This window comes from Watersipora subatra, unplaced genomic scaffold (assembly GCF_963576615.1).
Source record: "Watersipora subatra unplaced genomic scaffold, tzWatSuba1.1 SCAFFOLD_61, whole genome shotgun sequence".
Classification (NCBI taxonomy): Eukaryota; Metazoa; Bryozoa; class Gymnolaemata; order Cheilostomatida; family Watersiporidae; genus Watersipora; species Watersipora subatra.
The window spans coordinates 102,080-126,320 of NW_027045370.1; the positions used below are offsets into that span (position 1 = coordinate 102,080).

General features: G+C 34.4%; 1 protein-coding gene across 2 annotated transcripts; it reads left to right on the plus strand.

The window, feature by feature from the left end:
* Positions 1–881: 881 nt before the first annotated feature.
* Positions 882–13,088, plus strand: LOC137410383 (kinesin-like protein KIF21B). Of its 2 annotated transcripts, none has more exons than XM_068095809.1 (7): positions 882–1,498; positions 2,947–3,055; positions 3,139–3,302; positions 8,544–8,708; positions 10,503–10,803; positions 11,369–11,568; positions 12,625–13,088. In XM_068095809.1, exons 3-7 carry the CDS (start codon positions 3,208–3,210, stop codon positions 12,677–12,679), a joined length of 816 nt encoding a protein of 271 aa, XP_067951910.1. In that variant the 5' UTR covers positions 882–1,498; positions 2,947–3,055; positions 3,139–3,207; the 3' UTR covers positions 12,680–13,088. The 2 variants fall into 2 exon arrangements, with proteins under 2 accessions (XP_067951910.1, XP_067951911.1); XM_068095810.1 differs by having other exon boundaries at positions 882–1,128; positions 1,297–1,498; positions 2,947–3,302.
* The last annotated feature ends 11,153 nt before the right edge of the window (positions 13,089–24,241 follow it).

Here is a 24,241-nt window from a genome sequence, read left to right on the forward strand (position 1 = left end):
CAAAAAACGTAGCGTTCATGTATCTTTTGTAATTAACTTGAAACTTTCAGAGCTACAAACTATTTGATACATTTTACATGATTAACTTATGTTTTAGCTCTGTCACAACTGCTAGTTACATTTTTCTTAGTCAAATAGTATTTGAACATTGTGCTTTACCAACTTATGTAAACTTTGTTGAACGCAAATAATATTGAAAGTTAGCCTATCTATAAATTATTTATCTGTAATTTTTAAAAAAGAATTGAATTCTATGTTAGAGTATTAAATGAGGTGTCTCTAGACTATTGTTCACTTGGGGGCAAAATCTGAGTTTTTCAGAAGTATTAAAGACCACCAACTAAGGTGAAATCTACAGTTTGTTAACAGTAATGGTATACAACTTGTTAAGTAAGTTATTGCCATAATAAGTCTACGCCATAATAAGCTAAGGCGGGTAAGGTATATCATGTAACAATTAATTCGATAATGTTTTGCTAGACTAACACAAGGAAGAGCAGCTCGCTAGAAGCAGTAAGCGTAGTGCGCAAGTCTAGATTACTTTCATTGATCGCTTACTAGCATCATATTTTGACATATATAACAGCTGATATAACATATATAACGGCTGCTATAACATTTATAACAGCTGCTATAACATATATAACAACTGCTATAACATATATAACAATTGCTATAACATATATAACAACTGCTATAACATATATGACAGCTGCTTTCAGTTAATTTCTTTTGCCGCCTTGATCAGTTGATCACCCTTGGTTGATGCAACCGTTTAAAGGTCAAGGCCAAGATTACCCATATAGATACTATTCTACCCAGTATCTATACTAGGTAGAATAGCACCCATATAGATACCGGTACAATTCTACCCATATACGTATAGATACCGGTACTATTCTACCCATATACGTATATACACTGGTAACTATTCTACCCATATACGTATATACACTGGTGCTATTCTACCCATATGAATACTGGTCGAAAGCATTGCTAAAACCTTCATATGCTCATCAGGACTTGATATAATCAGCTGGTTTTTATCATTTCTAATTCTTGTAGAGTCTGACCATCTTCAAGAAGACCTGGCAGAGCTGTCAGGAGAGATTTCACTTAAACAAAGAAGTGTGTTAATAAAAGGGTGACAATTCTGTAACTGGTATAGGCTTAAATTTTAGTATAAAAAAGTTCATGAAAGTGTCTCTCCAAATTTAAATATTCCATTTCGCACTATGAGCTATAATGATTCTCTTGCTCTGCAGGCTGAATTTTATTCTGCTATTTTAATTTCAGCAGAGATAAATCACAGTTGACCACTTCTGAAATAAAAGACGTGCGGTTGACACCCCCATCCTCGCCATCGCTGAGCAGGAGACGCCAGCCACTCCAGGACTCTGACAGTACTAATGTAATCATTAGGCTCACCAACACACAAACTGGCGGCACACAAAATAAAAAGGCGCAGAGCTTTGGCACCGTCAGCAGCTGTGACAAAGTAATGAGGCCCAAGTTTTCAAGTTTAACCCGTTGAACTACTTACGTAATTGTCTTCATGTGTTGACTAACAAATTATGAGCTGGATTTGCATGTATGTGAGTCTATACAGCCTAATACTAACTTACTGTGATACCTCCAACATCATTAAAATCATTCAAAAACAAATATTAACCGAGCATGGAAAAAACATTTCATAATCACGATGATGAACAGTCGCGTGTTTCTAGAGCATTGCTGACTGAGTACTGCTGCAAAAAGTCTCAGACTGAACAAACAGTTGCCCTAATGCCATTCCCCTAAAGATATACTATTCGGCTCACATTGGACTAAATAGGAATATTGCATCTCTTAGAAATTAGAAACTCAGGCTAGAATTAGTGTTGTTAGTCTCAAATAGCAAGAATTAACAAAGAGTGCGCACCAAATCGCAGAGTGGTTTGTTATAACAGATGCGTTTCACTGCTTTGAAGGGGCCAACTCAATTTTGGCGTTATCAGCTCTTAGATAAAAGCCCAATGCGTAAACCTTTTGAATGGCCTTACAATACGTTTTCTGTAGTCTATGATTTTTACCATGCGACAATGTATTGTAAACAACCTCGCTACATCATGTGTCTGGTACACTTGTCTACACACAATCTATACACAATCTAGGCAACTAGTTGGGCAATTGACCTTATGACCTTGTGTATCTTGACTAGAGAGGTGATACTAGCCATGGCATCCTAGGAGTAACTTGTAACTAGGCAAGTGCTTACAAATGTTTGCTTTTCAAACAACACGAGTGATTAGCCAGATGAGCAAACAATAGGCATTCGTAGTCCATAGTAGTCCCATTGTATAACGACTTGGAGAGGTTTATTTATGACGATAATATTGAGCGATGCTGCTCCAAAGTACTCCTATTGTAGCGCGTTGCTTCATGAGCCTCTATTTTGATTGCTATGAGTTGGCAAATCGCTACTCTTCCAACTAGCCCCACTTTTTGCCTTTGGTGTTCTAGTAGCACACCAAACCACGGACTGCAGCACCTCTTCTTTACAAGAAAATAATAATTTTAGGAATCGTTACGATTTTAATGTTAGTTTTTCTAGGCTAAGCGATGCACTCTTTGATATAGTAAAATGGCTAGAGAGCATTAAATTAGCATTAGACTAACTACACGATATGCAAGTAAAATAATTATATGTTGAAAGCATAATTTTTATTCCCCATAAGCCTTTAAAACGATTGACGTAAAAAATTTCACTAATAGAACATTGGGGTGAAGATATTTTCGAGTCATCTTTATACCTGCAGTAGATCATTTATAGGAGGTATGATTGGTTTCTGTCTAAGAGCTATGTATGTGTAACCTTATCAAATTGTAATAGCGATGTTGTTACTAGAAGCTCAGCAACATTGTTACTTAAATTTACATGTTTTCATTTTGGTGGGTCTCTTGCAGGTGACAAGTTCCAACCAGAGTCTCATATGTGTAAAGAAGGCAGTTGGTCACACAAAGGCTGTACTATCTATATGTGCCGCCGACAATCTTTTGGTTTCTGGCAGTAAAGGTAAGTGTCAACTTGACTCTAATCTAACGCACTAACATATTCTAATACCTCATAATTGACCTGCGTTTCCTTTTGTCTCGCAGACTTGACGTGCAAAGTGTGGGACATGTCAATTGGTTCAGAAGTTTTGTGTCTTGGTGGCCACCCTAACTATGTCTCCAAAGTTCGATATTGCGAGGTCAACTGGCTTGTCTACACTGTCTCCAATTCATTTGTCAAAATGTGGGCCATGTATAACAGTGCTCAGGTAAGCCTAGCTCGACTCATACTTACTTGCTTTCAGATGCAATTACATTTATATGGCTACTTGTTACCTTCTCTACCACACATACAGTCAAACTGTCCAACATAAGATATTACAGTTAGTTCCTATCATAACGGTTAGTTCCTATCGTAACCGTTAGTTCCTATCCTTACGGTTAGTTCTTATGATAACGGTTAGTTCCAATCCTTACGGTTAGTTCCTATCAAAACGGTTAATTCCTATCCAAACGGTTAGTTCCTATCCTTATGGTTAGTGCCTATCATAACGGTTAGTTCCTATCGTTACGGTTAGTTCCTATCATAACGTTTAGTTGCTATCGTAACGGTTAGTTCCTATCGTAACGGTTAGTTCCTATCGTAACGGTTAGTTCCTATCGTAACGGCTAGTTCTTATCGTATTGGTTAGTTCCTATCGTAACGGTTAGTTCCTATCGTAACGGCTAGTTCTTATCGTATTGATTAGTTCCTATCGTAACGGTTAGTTCCTATAATAACTGTTAGTTTTTACTATAACAGTTAGTTCTTACCATAACGGTTAGTTCCTATCCTTACGGTTAGTTCTTATCATAACGGTTAGTTCCTATCATAATGTTTAGTGCCTATCATAACGGTTAGTTCCTATCCTTACGGTTAGTTCCTATCATAACCGTTAGTTCCTATCATAACGGTTAGTTCCTATCGTAACGGTTAGTTCCTATTCTTGCGGTTAGTTCTTATGATAACGGTTAGTTCGTATCCTTACGGTTAGTTCCTATCAAAACGGTTAATTCCTATCCTTACGTTTAGTTCCTATCCTTACGGTTAGTTCCTATCATAACGGTTAGTTCCTATCGTTACGGTTAGTTCCTATCATAACGTTTAGTCGCTATCGTAATGGTTAGTTCCTATCGTAACGGTTAGTTCTTATCGTTACGGTTAGTTCCTATCGTAACGGCTAGTTCTTATCGTATTGGTTAGTTCCTATCGTAACGGTTAGTTCCTATCGTAACGGCTAGTTCTTATCGTATTGATTAGTTCCTATCGTAACGGTTAGTTCCTATAATAACTGTTAGTTTTTACTATAACAGTTAGTTCTTACCATAACGGTTAGTTCCTATCCTTACGGTTAGTTCTTATCATAACGGTTAGTTCCTATCATAATGTTTAGTGCCTATCATAACGGTTAGTTCCTATCCTTACGGTTAGTTCCTATCATAACGTTTAGTTGCTATCGTAATGGTTAGTTCCTATCGTAACGGTTAGTTCCTATCGTAATGGTTAGTTCCTATCCTTACGGTTAGTTCTTATCATAACGGTTAGTTCCTATCATAACGTTTGGTTGCTATCGTAACGGTTAGTTCCTATCGTAACGGTTAGTTCCTATCGTAACGGTTAGTTCCTATCCTTACGTTTAGTTCCTATCCTTACGGTTAGTGCCTATCATAACGGTTAGTTCCTATCCTTACGGTTAGTTCCTATCAAAACGGTTAATTCCTATCCTTACGTTTAGTTCCTATCCTTACGGTTAGTGCCTATCATAACGGTTAGTTCCTATCGTTACGGTTAGTTCCTATCATAACGTTTAGTCGCTATCGTAATGGTTAGTTCCTATCCTTACGGTTAGTTCTTATCATAACGGTTAGTTCCTATCATAACGTTTGGTTGCTATCGTAACGGTTAGTTCCTATCGTAACGGTTAGTTCCTATCGTAACGGTTAGTTCCTATCGTAACAGCTAGTTCTTATCGTATTGGTTAGTTCCTATCGTAACGGTTGGTTTCTATCCTTAGGGATAGTTTCTATCCTTGCGGTTAGTTCTTATCATAACGGTCAGTTCCTATCGTAATGGTTAGTTTCTATCATAACGGTTAGTTCTTATCCTTACGGTTAGTTCCTATCATAATGGGTAGTTCCTATAATAACTGTTAGTTCCTATCGTAATGGTTAGTTCTTATCGTAACGGTTAGTTCCTATCGTAACGGTTAGTTCCTATCGTAACGGTTAGTTCCTATCGTAACGGCTAGTTATTATCGTATTGGTTAGTTCCTATGGTAACGGTTGGTTTCTATCCTTACGGTTAGTTTCTATTCTTGCGGTTAGTTCTTATCATAACGGTTAGTTCCTATCCTCACGGTTAGTTCCTATCAAAACGGTTAATTCTTATCGTAATGGTTAGTTCCTATCGTAATGGTTAGTTCCTATCGTAACGGTTAGTTCCTATCGTAACGGTTAGTTCCTATCGTAACGGCTAGTTCTTATCGTATTGGTTAGTTCCTATCGTAACGGTTAGTTCCTACAATAACTGTTAGTTTTTACTATAACAGTTAGTTCTTACCATAACGGTTAGTTCCTATCCTTACGGTTAGTTCTTATCAAAACGGTTAGTTCCTATCATAATGTTTAGTGCCTATCATAACGGTTAGTTCCTATCCTTACGGTTAGTTCCTATCATAACGTTTAGTTGCTATCGTAATGGTTAGTTCCTATCGTAACGGTTAGTTCCTATCGTAACGGTTAGTTCTTGTCGTAACGGTTAGTTCCTATCGTAACGGTTAGTTCTTATCCTTACGGTTAATTCCTATCATAACGGTTAGTTCCTATAATAACTGTTAGTTTTTATCATCACAGTTAGTTCTTACCATAACGGTAGTTCCTATCGTAATGGTTAGTTTCTATCATAACGGTTAGTTCTTATCCTTACGGTTAGTTCCTATCATAATGGGTAGTTCCTATAATAACTGTTAGTTCCAATCGTAACGGTTAGTTCCTATCGTAACGGTTAGTTCCTATCGTAACGGTTAGTTCCCATCGTAACGGTTAGTTCCTATTCTTACGGTTAGTTCCTATCAAAACGGTTAGTTCCTATCATAACCGTTAGTTCCTATCATAACGGTTAGTTCTTATCCTTGCGGTTAGTTCTTATGATAACGGTTAGTTCCTATCCTTAGGGTTAGTTTCTATCAAAACGGTTAATTCCTATCCTTACGGTTAGTTCCTATCCTTACGGTTAGTGCCTATCATAACGGTTAGTTCCTATCGTAATGGTTAGTTTCTATCATAACGGTTAGTTCTTATCTTTACTGTTAGTTCCTATCATAATGGGTAGTTCCTATAATAACTGTTAGTTCTAATCGTAACGGTTAGTTCCTATCGTAACGGTTAGTTCCTATCGTAACGATTAGTTCCCATCGTAACGGTTAGTTCCTATCGTAACGGTTGGTTCCTATTCTTACGGTTAGTTCCTATCAAAACGGTTAGTTCCTATCATAACCGTTAGTTCCTATCATAACGGTTTGTTCCTATCGTAACGGTTAGTTCCTATCCTTGCGGTTAGTTCTTATGATAACGGTTAGTTCCTATCCTTACGGTTAGTTCCTATCAAAACGGTTAATTCCTATCCTTACGGTTAGTTCCTATCCTTACGGTTAGTGCCTATCATAACGGTTAGTTCCTATCGTTACGGTTAGTTCCTATCATAACGTTTAGTTGCTATCGTAATGGTTAGTTCCTATCGTAACGGTTAGTTCTTATCGTTACGGTTAGTTCCTATCGTAACGGCTAGTTCTTATCGTATTGGTTAGTTCCTATCGTAACGGTTAGTTCCTATCGTAACGGCTAGTTCTTATCATATTGATTAGTTCCTATTGTAACGGTTAGTTCCTATAATAACTGTTAGTTTTTACTATAACAGTTAGTTCTTACCATAACGGTTAGTTCCTATCCTTACGGTTAGTTCTTATCATAACGGTTAGTTCCTATCATAATGTTTAGTGCCTATCATAACGGTTAGTTCCTATCCTTACGGTTAGTTCCTATCATAACGTTTAGTTGCTATCGTAATGGTTAGTTCCTATCGTAACGGTTAGTTCCTATCGTAACGGTTAGTTCTTATCGTAACGGTTAGTTCCTATCGTAACGGTTAGTTCTTATCCTTACGGTTAGTTCCTATCATAACGGTTAGTTCCTATAATAACTGTTAGTATTCATCATAACAGTTAGTTCTTACCATAACGGTTAGTTCCTATCGTATTGGTTAGTTTCTATCATAACGGTTAGTTCTTATCCTTACGGTTAGTTCCTATCATAATGGGTAGTTCCTATAATAACTGTTATTTCCAATCGTAACGGTTAGTTCCTATCGTAACGGTTAGTTCCTATCGTAACGGTTAGTTCCCATCGTAACGGTTAGTTCCTATCGTAACGGTTAGTTCCTATTCTTACGGTTAGTTCCTATCAAAACGGTTAGTTCCTATCATAACCGTTAGTTCCTATCATAACGGTTAGTTCCTATCGTAACGGTTAGTTCCTATCCTTGCGGCTAGTTCTTATGATAACGGTTAGTTCCTATCCTTACGGTTAGTTCCTATCAAAACGGTTAATTCCTATCCTTACGGTTAGTTCCTATCCTTACGGTTAGTGCCTATCATAACGGTTAGTTCCTATCGTTACGGTTAGTTCTTATCATAACGGTTAGTTCCTATCGTAATGGTTAGTTCCTATCGTAACAGTTAGTTCCTATTCTTACGGTTAGTTCCTATCAAAACGGTTAGTTCCTATCATAACCGTTAGTTCCTATCATAACGGTTAGTTCCTATCGTAACGGTTAGTTCCTATCGTAACGGTTAGTTCCTATCCTTGCGGTTAGTTCTTATGATAACGGTTAGTTCCTATCCTTACGGTTAGTTCCTATCAAAACGGTTAATTCCTATCCTTATGGTTAGTTTCTATCCTTACGGTTAGTGCCTATCATAACGGTTAGTTCCTATCGTTACGGTTAGTTCTTACCATAATGGTTAGTTCCTATCATTACGGTTAGTTCTTATCATAACGGTTAGTTCCTATCGTAATGGTTAGTTTCTATCATAACGGTTAGTTCTTATCCTTACGGTTAGTTCCTATCATAATGGGTAGTTCCTATAATAACTGTTAGTTCCTATCGTAACGGTTAGTTCCCATCGTAAAGGTTAGTTCCAATCGTAACGGTTAGTTCCAATCGTAACGGTTAGTTCCTATCGTAACGGTTAGTTCCCATCGTAACGGTTAGTTCCTATCGTAACGGTTAGTTCCTATCATAACAGTTAGTTCCTATTCTCACGGTTAGTTCCAATCAAACCGGTTAGTTTCTATCATAACGGTTAGTTCCTATCATAACCGTTAGTTCCTATCATAACGGTTAGTTCCTATTATAATGAATACTGTGCCAACAGAGATGGACACAATGTGAGGTTTTATATCTTATGTTGCAGTTCCTCTGGTCTAGTGCATGACAGTATCCTTGTGGAGCCAGCGTCGAGCAGTCAGGGTATTCTCCAACAGGGAGAGCAGCAGATATTTGATATCCAAGTCAGCAGAGATGGACATAAACTATACACAACTACTGGAACCACCGTTCGGCTCTGGGACCTCAATACGTAAGTTGATGCGTTTTTTTCAGTTACGATCCCTAGAATAAAAATCTACATTTGTTAGTTTGTATGTTGTCCATAAATGTAATGTTGTTGCTAAGAATCCCTCTGATAATGATGGATTTAGTTTGGATGCCGGCTTGTCTTCAATTTCCTTGTAAATATTTGTGTATATTATAGTTTGAGAATTTTCCAGTTAAAAAAATTGAAGATTACGAAAATTAGAGAATTCTGAGGCACACACTCTCATTGACAGCTATTTCTGTTAAAAGCACTTTAAAAATATTAGTATTAGTAACTGTAGTTACCAAGGTTAACATAATATTTTGTCATTAATTTTTAGTGTTGTACATCACATAAAATTTGAGATGGAGTGAATGATCGATTTCAGTATTTCAGTTTTTCCTGGTAATTACTCAATCCAATCGTGATCCCACTTGATGGCCTAGAGATCAGAGTCGTTATAAAATACGTCAGACCTAGTCATTGCTGCATTGTTGGGCCTATCTGGTTCAGTCTCACCAGATCAATCTGTCAGTACGAAAATATAAAAGTTTGATGATTTTCACCAAGGGGTGTTTGTATTAAATAATCATGATGGGCTTCTACACCCCTCTATACGACATTTTTATGTTACGATGCCAACACCGGAACAAATTGATTTCGTATGGCAAGGGTCTAATGCAAATGTAACAAGCAAAATTATAGATAGGTAAAATAATAAAAAATATGAAAAGTTTTTTATAGCACATCCAAGGTGGGATACTTCTCGATATATCTACTAGCTAGTATATTGTACTTACTGTCATTAGAGGTAGGATACTTCTCGATATATCTACTAGCTAGTATATTGTACTTACTGTCATTAGAGGTGGGATACTTCTCGATATATCTACTAGTTAGTATATTGTACTTACTGTCATTAGAGGTAGGATACTTCTCGATATATCTACTAGCTAGTATATTGTACTTACTGTCATTAGAGGTAGGATACTTCTCGATATATCTACTAGCTAGTATATTGTACTTACTGTCATTAGAGGTAGGATACTTCTCGATATATCTACTAGCTAGTATATTGTACTTACTGTCATTAGAGGTAGGATACTTCTCGATATATTTACTAGCTAGTATATTGTACTTACTGTCATTAGAGGTAGGATATTTCTCCATATATCTACTAGCTAGTATATTGTACTTACTGCCATTAGAAGTAGTGTACTTCTCCATATATCTACAAGCTAGTATATTGTACTTTCTGCCATTAGAGGTAGGATACTTATCCATATATCTACTAGCTAGTATATAGTACTTACTATTATTAGAGGTTGGTGTATGAATCTTAGAAAATCCACCACAGTTGTAACTCTCTTCTATAGGTGATTTATGTACACAACTATAACCTTCCATAGTTGGTTTATGTACACATCTATAACCATTCATCTATAGGTGGTTTATGTACACAACTATAACCTTTCTTCTATAGGTTGTTTATGTACACAACTATAACCTTTCTTCTATCAGTGGTTTATGCGCACAACCCTAATCTTTTTTCTTTGTATAAGTCCAAGGGTCACTCCTAATGTGTATTTGATCTACCCTGTGTGGCATTTTGCAACTGACAGTTATTTTTCATTGGTTGTCCGCTTGCATGCACGACATCATTTAACCATATATATATTGTTAACAGCACTTACAACTAAATCTAGCAATTTAGCTTCTGCACCTTTTTGATGACTAATTGCTATATTCATTTAATCTGTGAAGGCTGGTGATCTGTAAAATATTGTACGTTTACAGGCTATCGGCAGTCGGACAGGTTGCTAGCGGCCACCAAGCACCGATTATTTGCCTTAGTTTATACAACGACTCAAGAGGGAAAGAACAACTCTTAACTGGCTCCAAGGATCATCTAATTAAGGGATTTGATATTTCCAATGAACAAATTTCAAATTATCCATTTCAGGCCAAATTTACTATGGACCCTCCTCACAATGATGGTGTTCAATGTCTCGCGCATCGTCAGGACATCCTTTTTAGTGGTTCTCGGGATATGTGTATCAAAAAATGGAACCTCAGTGAACCCTCTTCTCAACCACAGGTAAAATTGGTGTTTTTACAATACCAGGTGTTGCTCTATTTAATAGCAAAATAAAGGTGATAGTTATTTCCGGTAATGGTCACCAATCAAGATCACCACTTTGTAATAAATATTTTTTATTAGAAGTAATATTTGAGATGGAGTGAATGATTGATATCAGTATATCGGTTTTCCTGGTAATCACTCAATCCAATTGTGATCCTACTTGATGGCCTAGAGATCAGAGTCAATATAAAATATGTCAGACCTAGTCATTGCTGCATTGTTGAGCCCATCTGGTTCAGTCTCACCAGATCAACCTGTCATACGCAAGACATTATGCTGTGTCTCTCACCAATATTTGCAAATGTCTTGTAGGTTTGTTACAATACAGAGACTCGTTTATGATTAAAAGTTTCATATTGCAGGATTGCATTGTTGACTCATTCAAAAGGGACAAGTTGATTTGCCAGTGTTTAATCTTTACCATCTTTAATGCTGTTCACGCCGCTCCTTTCCGCTTAAGTTGAATGTCAATTTCAAACAAACTCCTGGTTCCTCATTCCTCAACTTGCATTGTTTTCAGTCAGTTAATGGCGCCCATAAGGACTGGATCACCGACATGTGCATGCTACCAGATAATGACATATTGCTAAGCTGCTGTCGCTCTGGTACTGTGAAGATTCGGTCAAACGAGACTTGCCAGCAGCTAGATGAAGTGCGTGCTCATTCATTAGCCGTCAACTCTATGGCTACCAACCGCAGCAATCTCTTTACTGCCTCTAGGTAAAGTAGTATATAGTACTTACTGTCACTAGAGGTAGGTAATTGTTCAATATATCTACTAGCTAGTATATCGTACTTACTGCCATTAGAGGCAGGATACTTTTCAGTATATCTACTAGCTAGTAAATAGTACTTACCGTCACCAAAGGTAGGTAATTGTTCACTATATCTACTAGCTAGTATATAGTACTTACTGTCACCAGAGGTAGGTAACTGTTCACTATATCTACTAACTAGTATATAGTACTTACTGTCACCAGAGGTAGGTAATTGTTCACTATATCTACTAGCTAGTATATAGTACTTACTGTCACCAGAGGTAGGTAACTGTTCACTATATCTACTAACTAGTATATAGTACTTACTGTCACCAGAGGTAGGTAATTGTTCAATATACAAATTAAGTAAGCTTATTGTAAATTTAATGTTACGTCTGTCAGCCATGTGTTCTAATGAGACACTTGGCCAATTAGCCAAATAGTATAGATTTACTGGCTTTTTCTTAAATCCAATTAATTCACTGATTACTGTATGTATTCGAGTATAATCACAAAATCTTATACCCATTTTTAATGATAAATCATGAGTAAGCACAAGTAGTCGCATAGCGTCTTGTTGCCTGATTTACTGAGAACCGTTCGCTTAAGCAATACTAATGATTTTTGTACTGACTGTGTGACTACTTACCTAGTCGATCGGTGTGGCAATACAGATGCCTCAAAAGTGACGTTTTACAAATTGTATAGCGGTCAAATGATTGCGATGCTACTTTGTCAATTGGGAGCAAAACCTATTGATATTTTTAACGCGACTAGAACTCCTTAAGCATCCAACGTTGTTGATACGTCAAACAAAATCTTAAATAAATGCAATATATTGGGCTGACAGTTTCTTTTATAGTTATTCAATAGCATCATTGTGTGAATTGTGTAAATATGCCAAATGGAGAAGTTGATAACTTTGGTTGGTTGTACCAACATATCTTGTTCTTTGTCCAAGAACTTTTCATGCGCCACGATTTAGCATGTATAACAGACATGGTTCATGCTCTTTCAGTGATTGCACGATAAGGATCTGGTGGATGGACCCACATAAACTATACAGTTCATAGCCAAAGCGCAGATTCATTCTCCATATTCTCATATTTCTTGTCTGTATTTATGTAGCTATTTTTGTTTTCTTTTCGGTTGATGACTATGCAGGAAAATTATCTTATACATTCCTTTTTTAAATCAATGTTCAAATTGTTTGACCCATGTACTTTGCGTGTGTCTATATTCCTAGTACACATCCGACTATAAACTCTTTCTTGTCAAAGATCATCATGATGTTACATCATATCCATCGATGCAATTATTCTTCTCTTCTCGTCGATATTTATTTTAACCTTTTAAACACTTTGTCTGTTTAAACTGGCCGTAGATTTTCGAAATGCGCATTTATTTTTGGTGCAATAGGCTTTATTGTATTCAATCTTGTTCGTTGAAATTATCTCACAAATAAATTAACTTTAAGAGTAATGGAGCTGTCATATGTATCAACACGAATCCTTTTACTTTGCTCTAATTTTGTAAGGTACCTACATATGTTTATCATAACAACATTGGCTCACAGCTAGTCTAATTTTATTAAAACTATACAATAACATCAATAGTTGAGTGTTTCATTGTTGAGCTGCATGCGTTTGCATCCTCGGTCCAATAAAAGCATGCATTTATAGATATGATAATTCACCTTAAGGAAGGAAACACATCAAAATGATACTTTTAAAGGCAAAGTAACAGTCCTGAAGGTAGTATTGCGAAGTAACAGTTATGAAGGTAGCATTGCAAAGTAACAGTTCTGAAGGTAGTATTGCAAAGTAACAGTTATGATGGTAGTATTGCGAAGTAACAGTGATGAAGGTTGCATTGCAATGTAACAGTTATGAAGGTAGCATTGTAAAGTAACAGTTATGAAGGTAGTATTGCAAAGTAACAGTTATTAAGGTAGTATTGCAAGATAACAGTTCTGAAGGTAGTATTGCGAAGTAATAAAAAACCTCATAATGTAGTCTACCATGTGGTCTTTGAAGCCCTCTGTGATACTTGCTTACTTACTCTACAGTTAAACATTGATAATGAGTTGGTACTGTGTGGGTGGAGCATGTTATAGTATTCCCTTTTTTTCCAGTTGGTCAGTTTGAGAAAACTAATATGTTTCTCAATGACTTCTCATCTAAAGAACTTTGAGTTAAAGGTTATTATTAAGGGAACGCCATTATCAAGCTGTTAGCAGCAGTCAACGCTTTCCAAAGGCTTTTGTAACTAAACATTTTAAATATTAATAAACAAACAATTTACTTGGCATTTTTTTAGTGATACCAAATAACTGACTCCACTTTCTAATTTTGCATTGCGACTGAGTCATGAATTTTGAGCGAGTTTTAAGAACTATCATTGAAATAATACCAGTCGCAGGTGCCAGTTTGCATTTGCTAACTAACGTTAATAATACACTTGAAACAAACTGCAACTAAACTTGTACTCTTGCATCACCAAATAAGGTAGTTTTGATTTGATAATGTAAGAAATATCTTTCAATGCCAGATGCGTTTTGAACATCATTTCTATCTATGAACAGAAATCCAATTACTACACCTGGAAGACATCATGTCTATCTATGAACAGGAATCCAATTACTACACCTGGAAGACTCTTTACTAACTTAAATCTTTAATTTTTTTATCAAATAATCTTATTCAAAAAATAAACTTATTGAAGAAGATTAATTTTTTAAATATGTAAATGTGGTTAAAGTGACATCTTGTTTGTATAATATTAATCTCAACTTTATTTTACTAATTTCAGTTTTTACATTTACATCTTGAGCTCCGAAATAACTGCCATAGGTGTGACCGTGACGATAAAAAATCATTACCTTGTAAGGCTGTTAGGGTAAAAACATATTTCTTTAGCAAACCATACCACCCAGGTATCGTTTGGAAGTATGGCATAAAGCAATGAGCCAGACGTTTGCACGCTTCACAATGCAGGCATGTTGAATTAGATCAAATGTTATGTATATTTAACAGGAGAGTTTTCTCGCTGTGTCGAGAGCATTCACTCCCTACAAAAACACTCTAGTGAGTTTTTACACACTTAGTGATCAGAACATGAGCCAAGACTATATGTAAAATGTGCACTGTTTGGAAAGTATCTCACGTTCCATTTTACAGAATACGCAGAGATACTTCACACCTATAACCACTCACACTTCACTAATTTAGTGTTGAGCTCCACTGCTCCGTTTAAAGTAATCTGCTTCCTCATTAGTATTTTGCAAAACTGTCTTTCACCTTCTTCTAAAAATAATGGTAAGTATTATTTTAATGCCAAAGTAATGGCATTAAAATTTCACACACCGACATCACTCAGTTTTCTATGGGTCATCTAATGTATTAAGGTAATTTCAGAGATAGGTTGAAAATATCATACCCTTTCAAGAGCTTCTGTCTAATTTGCTATTGACAGCAAAATAAAAAATTTCCATACTGCAAGATAAATTTTGAGATGATATGCAATAAGTCAAATCTTTACTGAATTCACGTAAGATACAAGATCCTCAAAAGCTCTAGTATATTTGTATTTGAGTCACTTTGTCTGCAAATATGTAATATTTAGGCCTACTGATAAAGTATAATCTAGCCACAACTGACTAAGATTTCAGAGCTTTCAGCCACTTAGAAAATAATGTGTATCAGCAATGATATACAACCACTCCCCATAGATATGGGGGGTAGCCTGGGCATGGCTCTTGTGGGGATTGGGAGAGATCCATGCCCAGGCTACCCCCTCTCTCCCAATCCCCCACAAGAGCCAGATACCAATGACATATGCCCCCAGGCTAGGGGGCATATGTCATTGGTATCAGTATATAAAGAGTCTTGCTTTCAAGAATACGCTGAAAGAAGCAACAAAAACTGCTTGCTTTGCTAGAGTGAAATGCATTTTGGTTAATAGACAAACCGCTATTTCTATGATTAGTTTTACTTTTACATGGTAACTTGAAATCATCCATGCTTTAGCCAGAATTTTGCTCATGCTAGATTCTATTAAATAATCTACCTCAATGCTAAATTTTAATCAACAAACACCAGAGCATATTCAGATATTTTGTTTTTTAAACTTGATTCTAATGTACATATGTTGAACCAATGATATACAGCCTGTGGGGCTGTATATCATTGGTTGAACTAATGTAAGAAAAATTTACAAAGATATATAATTTGTAATTACTTTCTAACTTTTCAATTGTTATTTTTTCTTACAAAAAAATTCAAACGAATCAATTCCTAGTTATTTTAGCGCATCGTAAAGCAGCATCACCGCCAATGTCAATAAGAAGAGCCTCCGACTTCATCTTGTAATACATTTACACTCAAAAGCAATAATTGTTCATAAATTCGTTAAAAGTTGTCGCCTTTCTCATTTTTAGACCCACGATTAGCTAGTCGAGCAAGACTTTCATTCAATAGTCTCCGAGCGTTCGAAGGAAGCTAAAGATAAGCTCGGCATGGCGGTTCGTTCCAGTTTCAGTACGAACTATTAGCCGTCTGTGATGCTTTGAGAACTAAAACACGAAGCGCTCTGCCATACTAGATTATAAGTTAATTTCCTGTTGATATAGTTCATGGTTTGATAAAAAAGAACAATTATAACTGCTATAATTGATGTTGCCACTCTTACAACAGCTAAATATGATAGACTTTGGTTACAAAACCAACTTCATAGATAGTTTTCAGGTTTGATGTTGCATTTTATTAGATATACCTCACTTGTTCTTTTCTCTGACTTTGTAATACCATCGCAAATGCGTATTAAATACCAAATTTATTAACGCGAGATAGTTCATGATAGTTGTACTATAAACTATTATAGTTGCAGTAAGCCCATTGACAAATGTACCAACTTTGCAAACGTCTTATGCTCGCACTACTGTCGTTATGCATTCGTGCAGCTTTGAATCGTAAAATGGACGGATTTTCACGACTCGTTTCGTAGGTTATCTTTTTAACATTGCAACAATCTGGTTATTGAAATATTTATTCTACTAAGAAGCTCAGACAGTTTCTCAACGCTGTTTACTACATGTTCACACATTGAATAAGCAACTATCGACAATCTTGTTTATGCAAAGGCCACTACGCAGAGGGGAGATTTCTCAAAAGATATTGGTACGGCCACAGAGAAAGGAGGGATTGATCATGCTCGCAAAAATATTTGAAGCCAGTCTTAAATAACACCTCAGATGCATTTTAGACTGTTTTATACAGACGGAGGTTCAAAACCGTAGTCAATGCTATCGATATAAATGCAGTTACTGCAAAAGAAATGTTACAAGCTGTCCTAAATTCTTGAGAAATTTTTTTGTACTAAATATTGGTTTTGCGGAGAAATTATAACAGCAGCAATTAAGAATAGTAATGAGAAAACTTGCTGTTAATTTCATCTTTTTTCGAGTGTGGAGAATGTTGTTGGAACCAGTTGCACAGAAACATTGTTTTCTGTGGCAGTTATGCATGTTTATGGATATGTTGTATAGGTATAATGAAAATATCAAGAAAGTATATCATGCATGATGCGTTATTTAGTTTTATTGCACTGCAAGGCTACCTTTACTTAACCCTAATTTGGATTATTTATTACACCAAGACTTCTCACTCACTTATTGGTAGGAAGCAATCTTTGCAGCCCTTCTTGCATGCCCTTGTGCATAATCCGAGATGACTGTTTGCTCTTTTAGATTGTCTGTTCTCTTGTTGTGCACATGAAATGCATAATGCTGGTAAGCCGCAATTATTTCATTTATTATAATTAATATCTCATTGTGAGAATATTACAAACGTCTGACAAACATGATAAATGTAAATTTCCAATTTCAACCAAACATGCTAGAAATGCTCCAATTGAGCTAATTAGCTTATTGTGAGAATATTACAAACGTCTGACAAAAATGAAAAATGTAAATTTCCAATTTCAACCAAACATGCTAGAAATGCTCCAATTGAGCTAATTAGCTTATTGTGAGAATATTACAAACGTCTGACAAAAATGATAAATGTAAATTTCCAATTTCATCCAAACATGCTAGAAATGCTCTAATTGAGCTAATTAGCTTATTGTGAAAATATTAAAAACGTCTGACAAAACTGAAAAAAGTAAATTTCCAATTTTAATCAAACATGCTAAAAATGCTCCAATTGAGCTAATTAGCTTATTGTGAGAATATTACAAACGTCTTACAAAAACGATAAATGTAAATTATCAATTTCAACCAAACATGCTAGAAATGCTCGAAATGCGCAAATAAGCCAACTATAAGAATTTTACAATCGTCTGACAAAACTGAAAAATGTAAATTTCCAATTTCAACCAAACATGCTAGAAATGCTCCAATTGAGCTAATTAGCTTATTGTGAGAATATTACAAACGTCTGGCAAAAATGATAAATGTAAATTTCCAATTTCAACCAAACATGCTAGAAATGCTCTAATTGAGCTAATAAGCTTATTGTGAGAATATTACAAACGTCTGACAAAATAGATGAATGTAAATTTCCAATTTCAACCAAACATGCTAGAAATGTTCTAATTGAGCTAATTAGCTTATTGTGAAAATATTACAAACGTCTGACAGAACTGAAAAATGTAAAATTCCAATTTCAACCAAACTTGCTAGAAATGCTTCAATTGAGCTAATTAGCTTATTGTGAGAATATTACAAGCGTCTGACAAAACTGAAAAATGTAAATTTCCAATTTCAACCAAACATGCTAGAAATGCTCCAATTGAGCTAATTAGCTTATTGTGAGAATATTACAAACGTCTGACAAAAGTGAAAAATGTAAATTTCCAATTTCAACCAAACATGCTAGAAATGCTCCAATTGAGCTAATTAGCTTATTGTGAAAATATTACAAACGTCTGACAAAACTGAAAAATGTAAATTTCCAATTTCAACCAAACATGCTAGAAATGCTCCAATTGAGCTAATTAGCTTAATGTGAGAATATTACAAACGTCTGACACAAATGAAAAATGTAAATTTCCAATTTCAACCAAACATGCTAGAAATGCTCAAATTGCAAAAATGAGCCTACTGTAAGAATTTTACAAACGTCTGACAAAACTGAAAAATGTAAATTTCCAATTTCAACCAAACATGCTAGAAAAGCTCCAATTGAGCTAATTAGCTTATTGTGATAATATTACAAACGTCTGACAAAACTGAAAAATGTAAATTTCCAATTTCAACCAAACATGCTAGAAATGCTCCAATTGAGCTAATTAGCTTATTGTGAGAATATTACAAACGTCTGACAAAAATGAAAAATGTAAATTTCCAATTTCAACCAAACATGCTAGAAATGCTCAAATTGCGCAAATAAGCCTACTTTAAGAATTTTTCGAACGTGTGACAAAATTGAAAAATGTAAATTTCCAATTTCAACCAAACATGCTAGAAATGCTCCAATTGAGCTAATTAGCTTATTGTGAGAATATTACAAACGTCTGACAAAAATGATAAATGTAAATTTCCAATTTCATCCAAACATGCTAGAAATGCTCTAATTGAGCTAATTAGCTTATTGTGAAAATATTAAAAACGTCTGACAAAACTGAAAAAAGTAAATTTCCAATTTTAATCAAACATGCTAAAAATGCTCCAATTGAGCTAATTAGCTTATTGTGAGAATATTACAAACGTCTTACAAAAATGATAAATGTAAATTATCAATTTCAACCAAACATGCTAGAAATGCTCGAATTGCGCAAATAAGCCTACTATAAGAATTTTACAATCGTCTGACAAAACTGAAAAATGTAAATTTCCAATTTCAACCAAACATGCTAGAAATGCTCCAAATGAGCTAATTAGCTTATTGTGAGAATATTACAAACGTCTGACAAAAATGATAAATGTAAATTTCCAATTTCAACCAAACATGCTAGAAATGCTCTAATTGAGCTAATAAGCTTATTGTGAGAATATTACAAACGTCTGACAAAAATGATAAATGTAAATTTCCAATTTCAATCAAACATGCTAGAAATGCTCCAATTGAGCTAATTAGCTTATTGTGAAAATATTACAAATGTCTGACAAAAATGATAAGTGTAAATTTCCAATTTCAACCAAACATGCTAGAAATGCTCCTATTGCGCTAATTAGCTCATTGTGAGAATTTCACAAACGTCTGACAAAACTGAAAAATGTAAATTTCCAATTTCAACCAAACATGCTAGAAATGCTCCAATTGAGCTAATTAGCTTATTGTGAGATTATTACAAACGTCTGACAAACATGATAAATGTAAATTTTCAATTTCAACCAAACATGCTAGAAATGCTCTAATTGAGCTAATTAGCTTATTGTGAAAATATTACAAACGTCTGACAAAACTGAAAAATGTAAATTTCCAATTTCAACCAAACATGCTAGAAATGCTCCAATTGAGCTAATTAGCTTATTGTGAGAATTTTACAAGCGTCTGACAAAACTCAAAAATGTAAATTTCCAATTTCAACCAAACATGCTAGAAATGCTCCAATTGAGCTAATTAGCTTATTGTGAGAATATTACAAACGTCTGACAAAAATGATGAATGTAAATTTCCAATTTCAACCAAACATGCTAGAAATGCTCCAATTGAGCTAATTAGCTTATTGTGAGAATATTACAAACGTCTGACAAAATAGATGAATGTAAATTTCCAATTTCAACCAAACATGCTAGAAATGTTCTAATTGAGCTAATTAGCTTATTGTGAAAATATTACAAACGTCTGACAAAACTGAAAAATGTAAAATTCCAATTTCAACCAAACTTGCTAGAAATGCTCCAATTGAGCTAATTAGCTTATTGTGAGAATATTACAAGCGTCTGACAAAACTGAAAAATGTAAATTTCCAATTTCAACCAAACATGCTAGAAATGCTCTAATTGAGCTAATAAGCTTATTGTGAGAATATTACAAACGTCTGACAAAAATGATAAATGTAAATTTCCAATTTCAATCAAACATGCTAGAAATGCTCCAATTGAGCTAATTAGCTTATTGTGAAAATATTACAAATGTCTGACAAAAATGATAAGTGTAAATTTCCAATTTCAACCAAACATGCTAGAAATGCTCCAATTGAGCTAATTAGCTTATTGTGAGAATATTACAAACGTCTGACAAAAATGAAAAATGTAAATTTCCAATTTCAATCAAACATGCTAGAAATGCTCCAATTGAGCTAATTAGCTTATTGTGAAAATATTACAAATGTCTGACAAAAATGATAAGTGTAAATTTCCAATTTCAACCAAACATGCTAGAAATGCTCCTATTGCGCTAATTAGCTCATTGTGAGAATTTCACAAACGTCTGACAAAACTGAAAAATGTAAATTTCCAATTTCAACCAAACATGCTAGAAATGCTCCAATTGAGCTAATTAGCTTATTGTGAGATTATTACAAACGTCTGACAAACATGATAAATGTAAATTTTCAATTTCAACCAAACATGCTAGAAATGCTCTAATTGAGCTAATTAGCTTATTGTGAAAATATTACAAACGTCTGACAAAACTGAAAAATGTAAATTTCCAATTTCAACCAAACATGCTAGAAATGCTCCAATTGAGCTAATTAGCTTATTGTGAGAATATTACAAGCGTCTGACAAAACTCAAAAATGTAAATTTCCAATTTCAACCAAACATGCTAGAAATGCTCCAATTGAGCTAATTAGCTTATTGTGAGAATATTACAAACGTCTGACAAAAATGATGAATGTAAATTTCCAATTTCAACCAAACATGCTAGAAATGCTCCAATTGAGCTAATTAGCTTATTGTGAGAATATTACAAACGTCTGACAAAATAGATGAATGTAAATTTCCAATTTCAACCAAACATGCTAGAAATGTTCTAATTGAGCTAATTAGCTTATTGTGAAAATATTACAAACGTCTGACAAAACTGAAAAATGTAAATTTCCAATTTCAACCAAACATGCTAGAAATGCTCTAATTGAGCTAATAAGCTTATTGTGAGAATATTACAAACGTCTGACAAAAATGATAAATGTAAATTTCCAATTTCAATCAAACATGCTAGAAATGCTCCAATTGAGCTAATTAGCTTATTGTGAAAATATTACAAATGTCTGACAAAAATGATAAGTGTAAATTTCCAATTTCAACCAAACATGCTAGAAATGCTCCAATTGAGCTAATTAGCTTATTGTGAGAATATTACAAACGTCTGACAAAAATGAAAAATGTAAACTTCCAATTTCAATCAAACATGCTAGAAATGCTCCAATTGAGCTAATTAGCTTATTGTGAAAATATTACAAATGTCTGACAAAAATGATAAGTGTAAATTTCCAATTTCAACCAAACATGCTAGAAATGCTCCTATTGCGCTAATTAGCTCATTGTGAGAATTTCACAAACGTCTGACAAAACTGAAAAATGTAAATTTCAAATTTCAACCAAACATGCTAGAAATGCTCCAATTGAGCTAATTAGCTTATTGTGAGATTATTACAAACGTCTGACAAACATGATAAATGTAAATTTTCAATTTCAACCAAACATGCTAGAAATGCTCTAATTGAGCTAATTAGCTTATTGTGAAAATATTACAAACGTCTGACAAAACTGAAAAATGTAAATTTCCAATTTCAACCAAACATGCTAGAAATGCTCCAATTGAGCTAATTAGCTTATTGTGAGAATATTACAAGCGTCTGACAAAACTGAAAAATGTAAATTTCCAATTTCAACCAAACATGCTAGAAATGCTCCAATTGAGCTAATTAGCTTATTGTGAGAATATTACAAACGTCTGACAAAAATGATGAATGTAAATTTCCAATTTCAACCAAACATGCTAGAAATGCTCCAATTGAGCTAATTAGCTTATTGTGAGAATATTACAAACGTCTGACAAAATAGATGAATGTAAATTTCCAATTTCAACCAAACATGCTAGAAATGTTCTAATTGAGCTAATTAGCTTATTGTGAAAATATTACAAACGTCTGACAAAACTGAAAAATGTAAAATTCCAATTTCAACCAAACTTGCTAGAAATGCTCCAATTGAGCTAATTAGCTTATTGTGAGAATATTACAAGCGTCTGACAAGACTGAAAAATGTAAATTTCCAATTTCAACCAAACATGCTAGAAATGCTCCAATTGAGCTAATTAGCTTATTGTGAGAATATTACAAACGTCTGACAAAAGTGAAAAATGTAAATTTCCAATTTCAACCAAACATGCTAGAAATGCTCAAATTGCACAAATAAGCCTACTGTAAAAATTTTACAAACGTGTGACAAAACTGAAAAATGTAAATTTCCAATTTCAACCAAACATGCTAGAAATGCTCCGATTGAGCTAATTAGCTTATTGTGAGAATATTACAAACGTCTGACAAAACTGAAAAATGTAAATTTCCAATTTCAACCAAACATGCTAGAAATGCTCCAATTGAGCTAATTAGCTTATTGTGAGAATATTACAAACGTCTGACAAAACTGAAAAATGTAAATTTTCAATTTCAACCAAACATGCTAGAAATGCTCCAATTGAGCTAATTAGCTTATTGTGAGAATATTACAAACGTCTGACAAAACTGAAAAATGTAAATTTCTAATTTCAACTAAACATGCTAGAAATGCTCCAATTGAGCTAATTAGCTTATTGTGAGAATATTACAAACGTCTGACAAAACTGAAAAATGTAAACTTCCAATTTCAACCAAACATGCTAGAAATGCTCCAATTGAGCTAATTAGCTTATTGTGAGAATATTGCAATTGTCTGACAAAATTGAAAAATGTAAATTTCCAATTTCAACCAAACATGCTAGAAATGCTCTAATTGAGCTAATTAGCTTATTGTGAAAATATTACAAACGTCTGACAAAACTGAAAAATGTAAACTTCCAATTTCAACCAAACATGCTAGAAATGCTCCAATTGAGCTAATTAGCTTATTGTGAGAATATTACAAGCGTCTGACAAAACTGAAAGATGTAAATTTCCAATTTCAACCAAACATGCTAGAAATGCTCCAATTGAGCTAAATAGCTTATTGTGAGAATATTACAAACGTCTGACAACACTGAAAAATGTAAATTTCCAATTTCAACCAAACATGCTAGAAATGCTCCAATTGAGCTAATTAGCTTATTGTGAGAATATTACAAACGTCTGACAAAACTGAAAAATGTAAATTTCCAATTTCAACCAAACATGCTAGAAATGCTCCAATTGAGCTAATTAGCTTATTGTGAGAATATTACAAACGCCTGACAAAAATGAAAAATGTAAATTTCCAATTTCAACCAAACATGCTAGAAATGCTCCAATTGAGCTAATTAGCTTATTGTGAGAATATTACAAACGTCTGACAAAACTGAAAAATGTAAATTTCCAATATCAATCAAACATGCTAGAAATGCTCAAATTGCGCAAATAAGCCTACTGTAAGAATTTTACAAACATCTGACAAAACTGAAAAATGTAAATTTCCAATTTCAACCAAACATGCTAAAAATGCTCCAATTGAGCTAATTAGCTTATTGTGAGAATATTACAAACGTCTGACAAAAATGAAAAATGTAAAT

What these genes read in the sequence shown, in the direction of transcription:
- LOC137410383 (XM_068095809.1), top strand. Translation starts at nt 3,208, where the DNA reads ATGTCTCCAAAGTTCGATATTGCGAGGTCAACTGGCTTGTCTACACTG. An exon ending in CCATGTATAACAGTGCTCAG is followed by an intron (nt 3,303 to 8,543) that starts GTAAGCCTAGCT and finishes CTTATGTTGCAG; the next exon opens with TTCCTCTGGTCTAGTGCATG. An exon ending in AACCCTCTTCTCAACCACAG is followed by an intron (nt 10,804 to 11,368) that starts GTAAAATTGGTG and finishes CATTGTTTTCAG; the next exon opens with TCAGTTAATGGCGCCCATAA.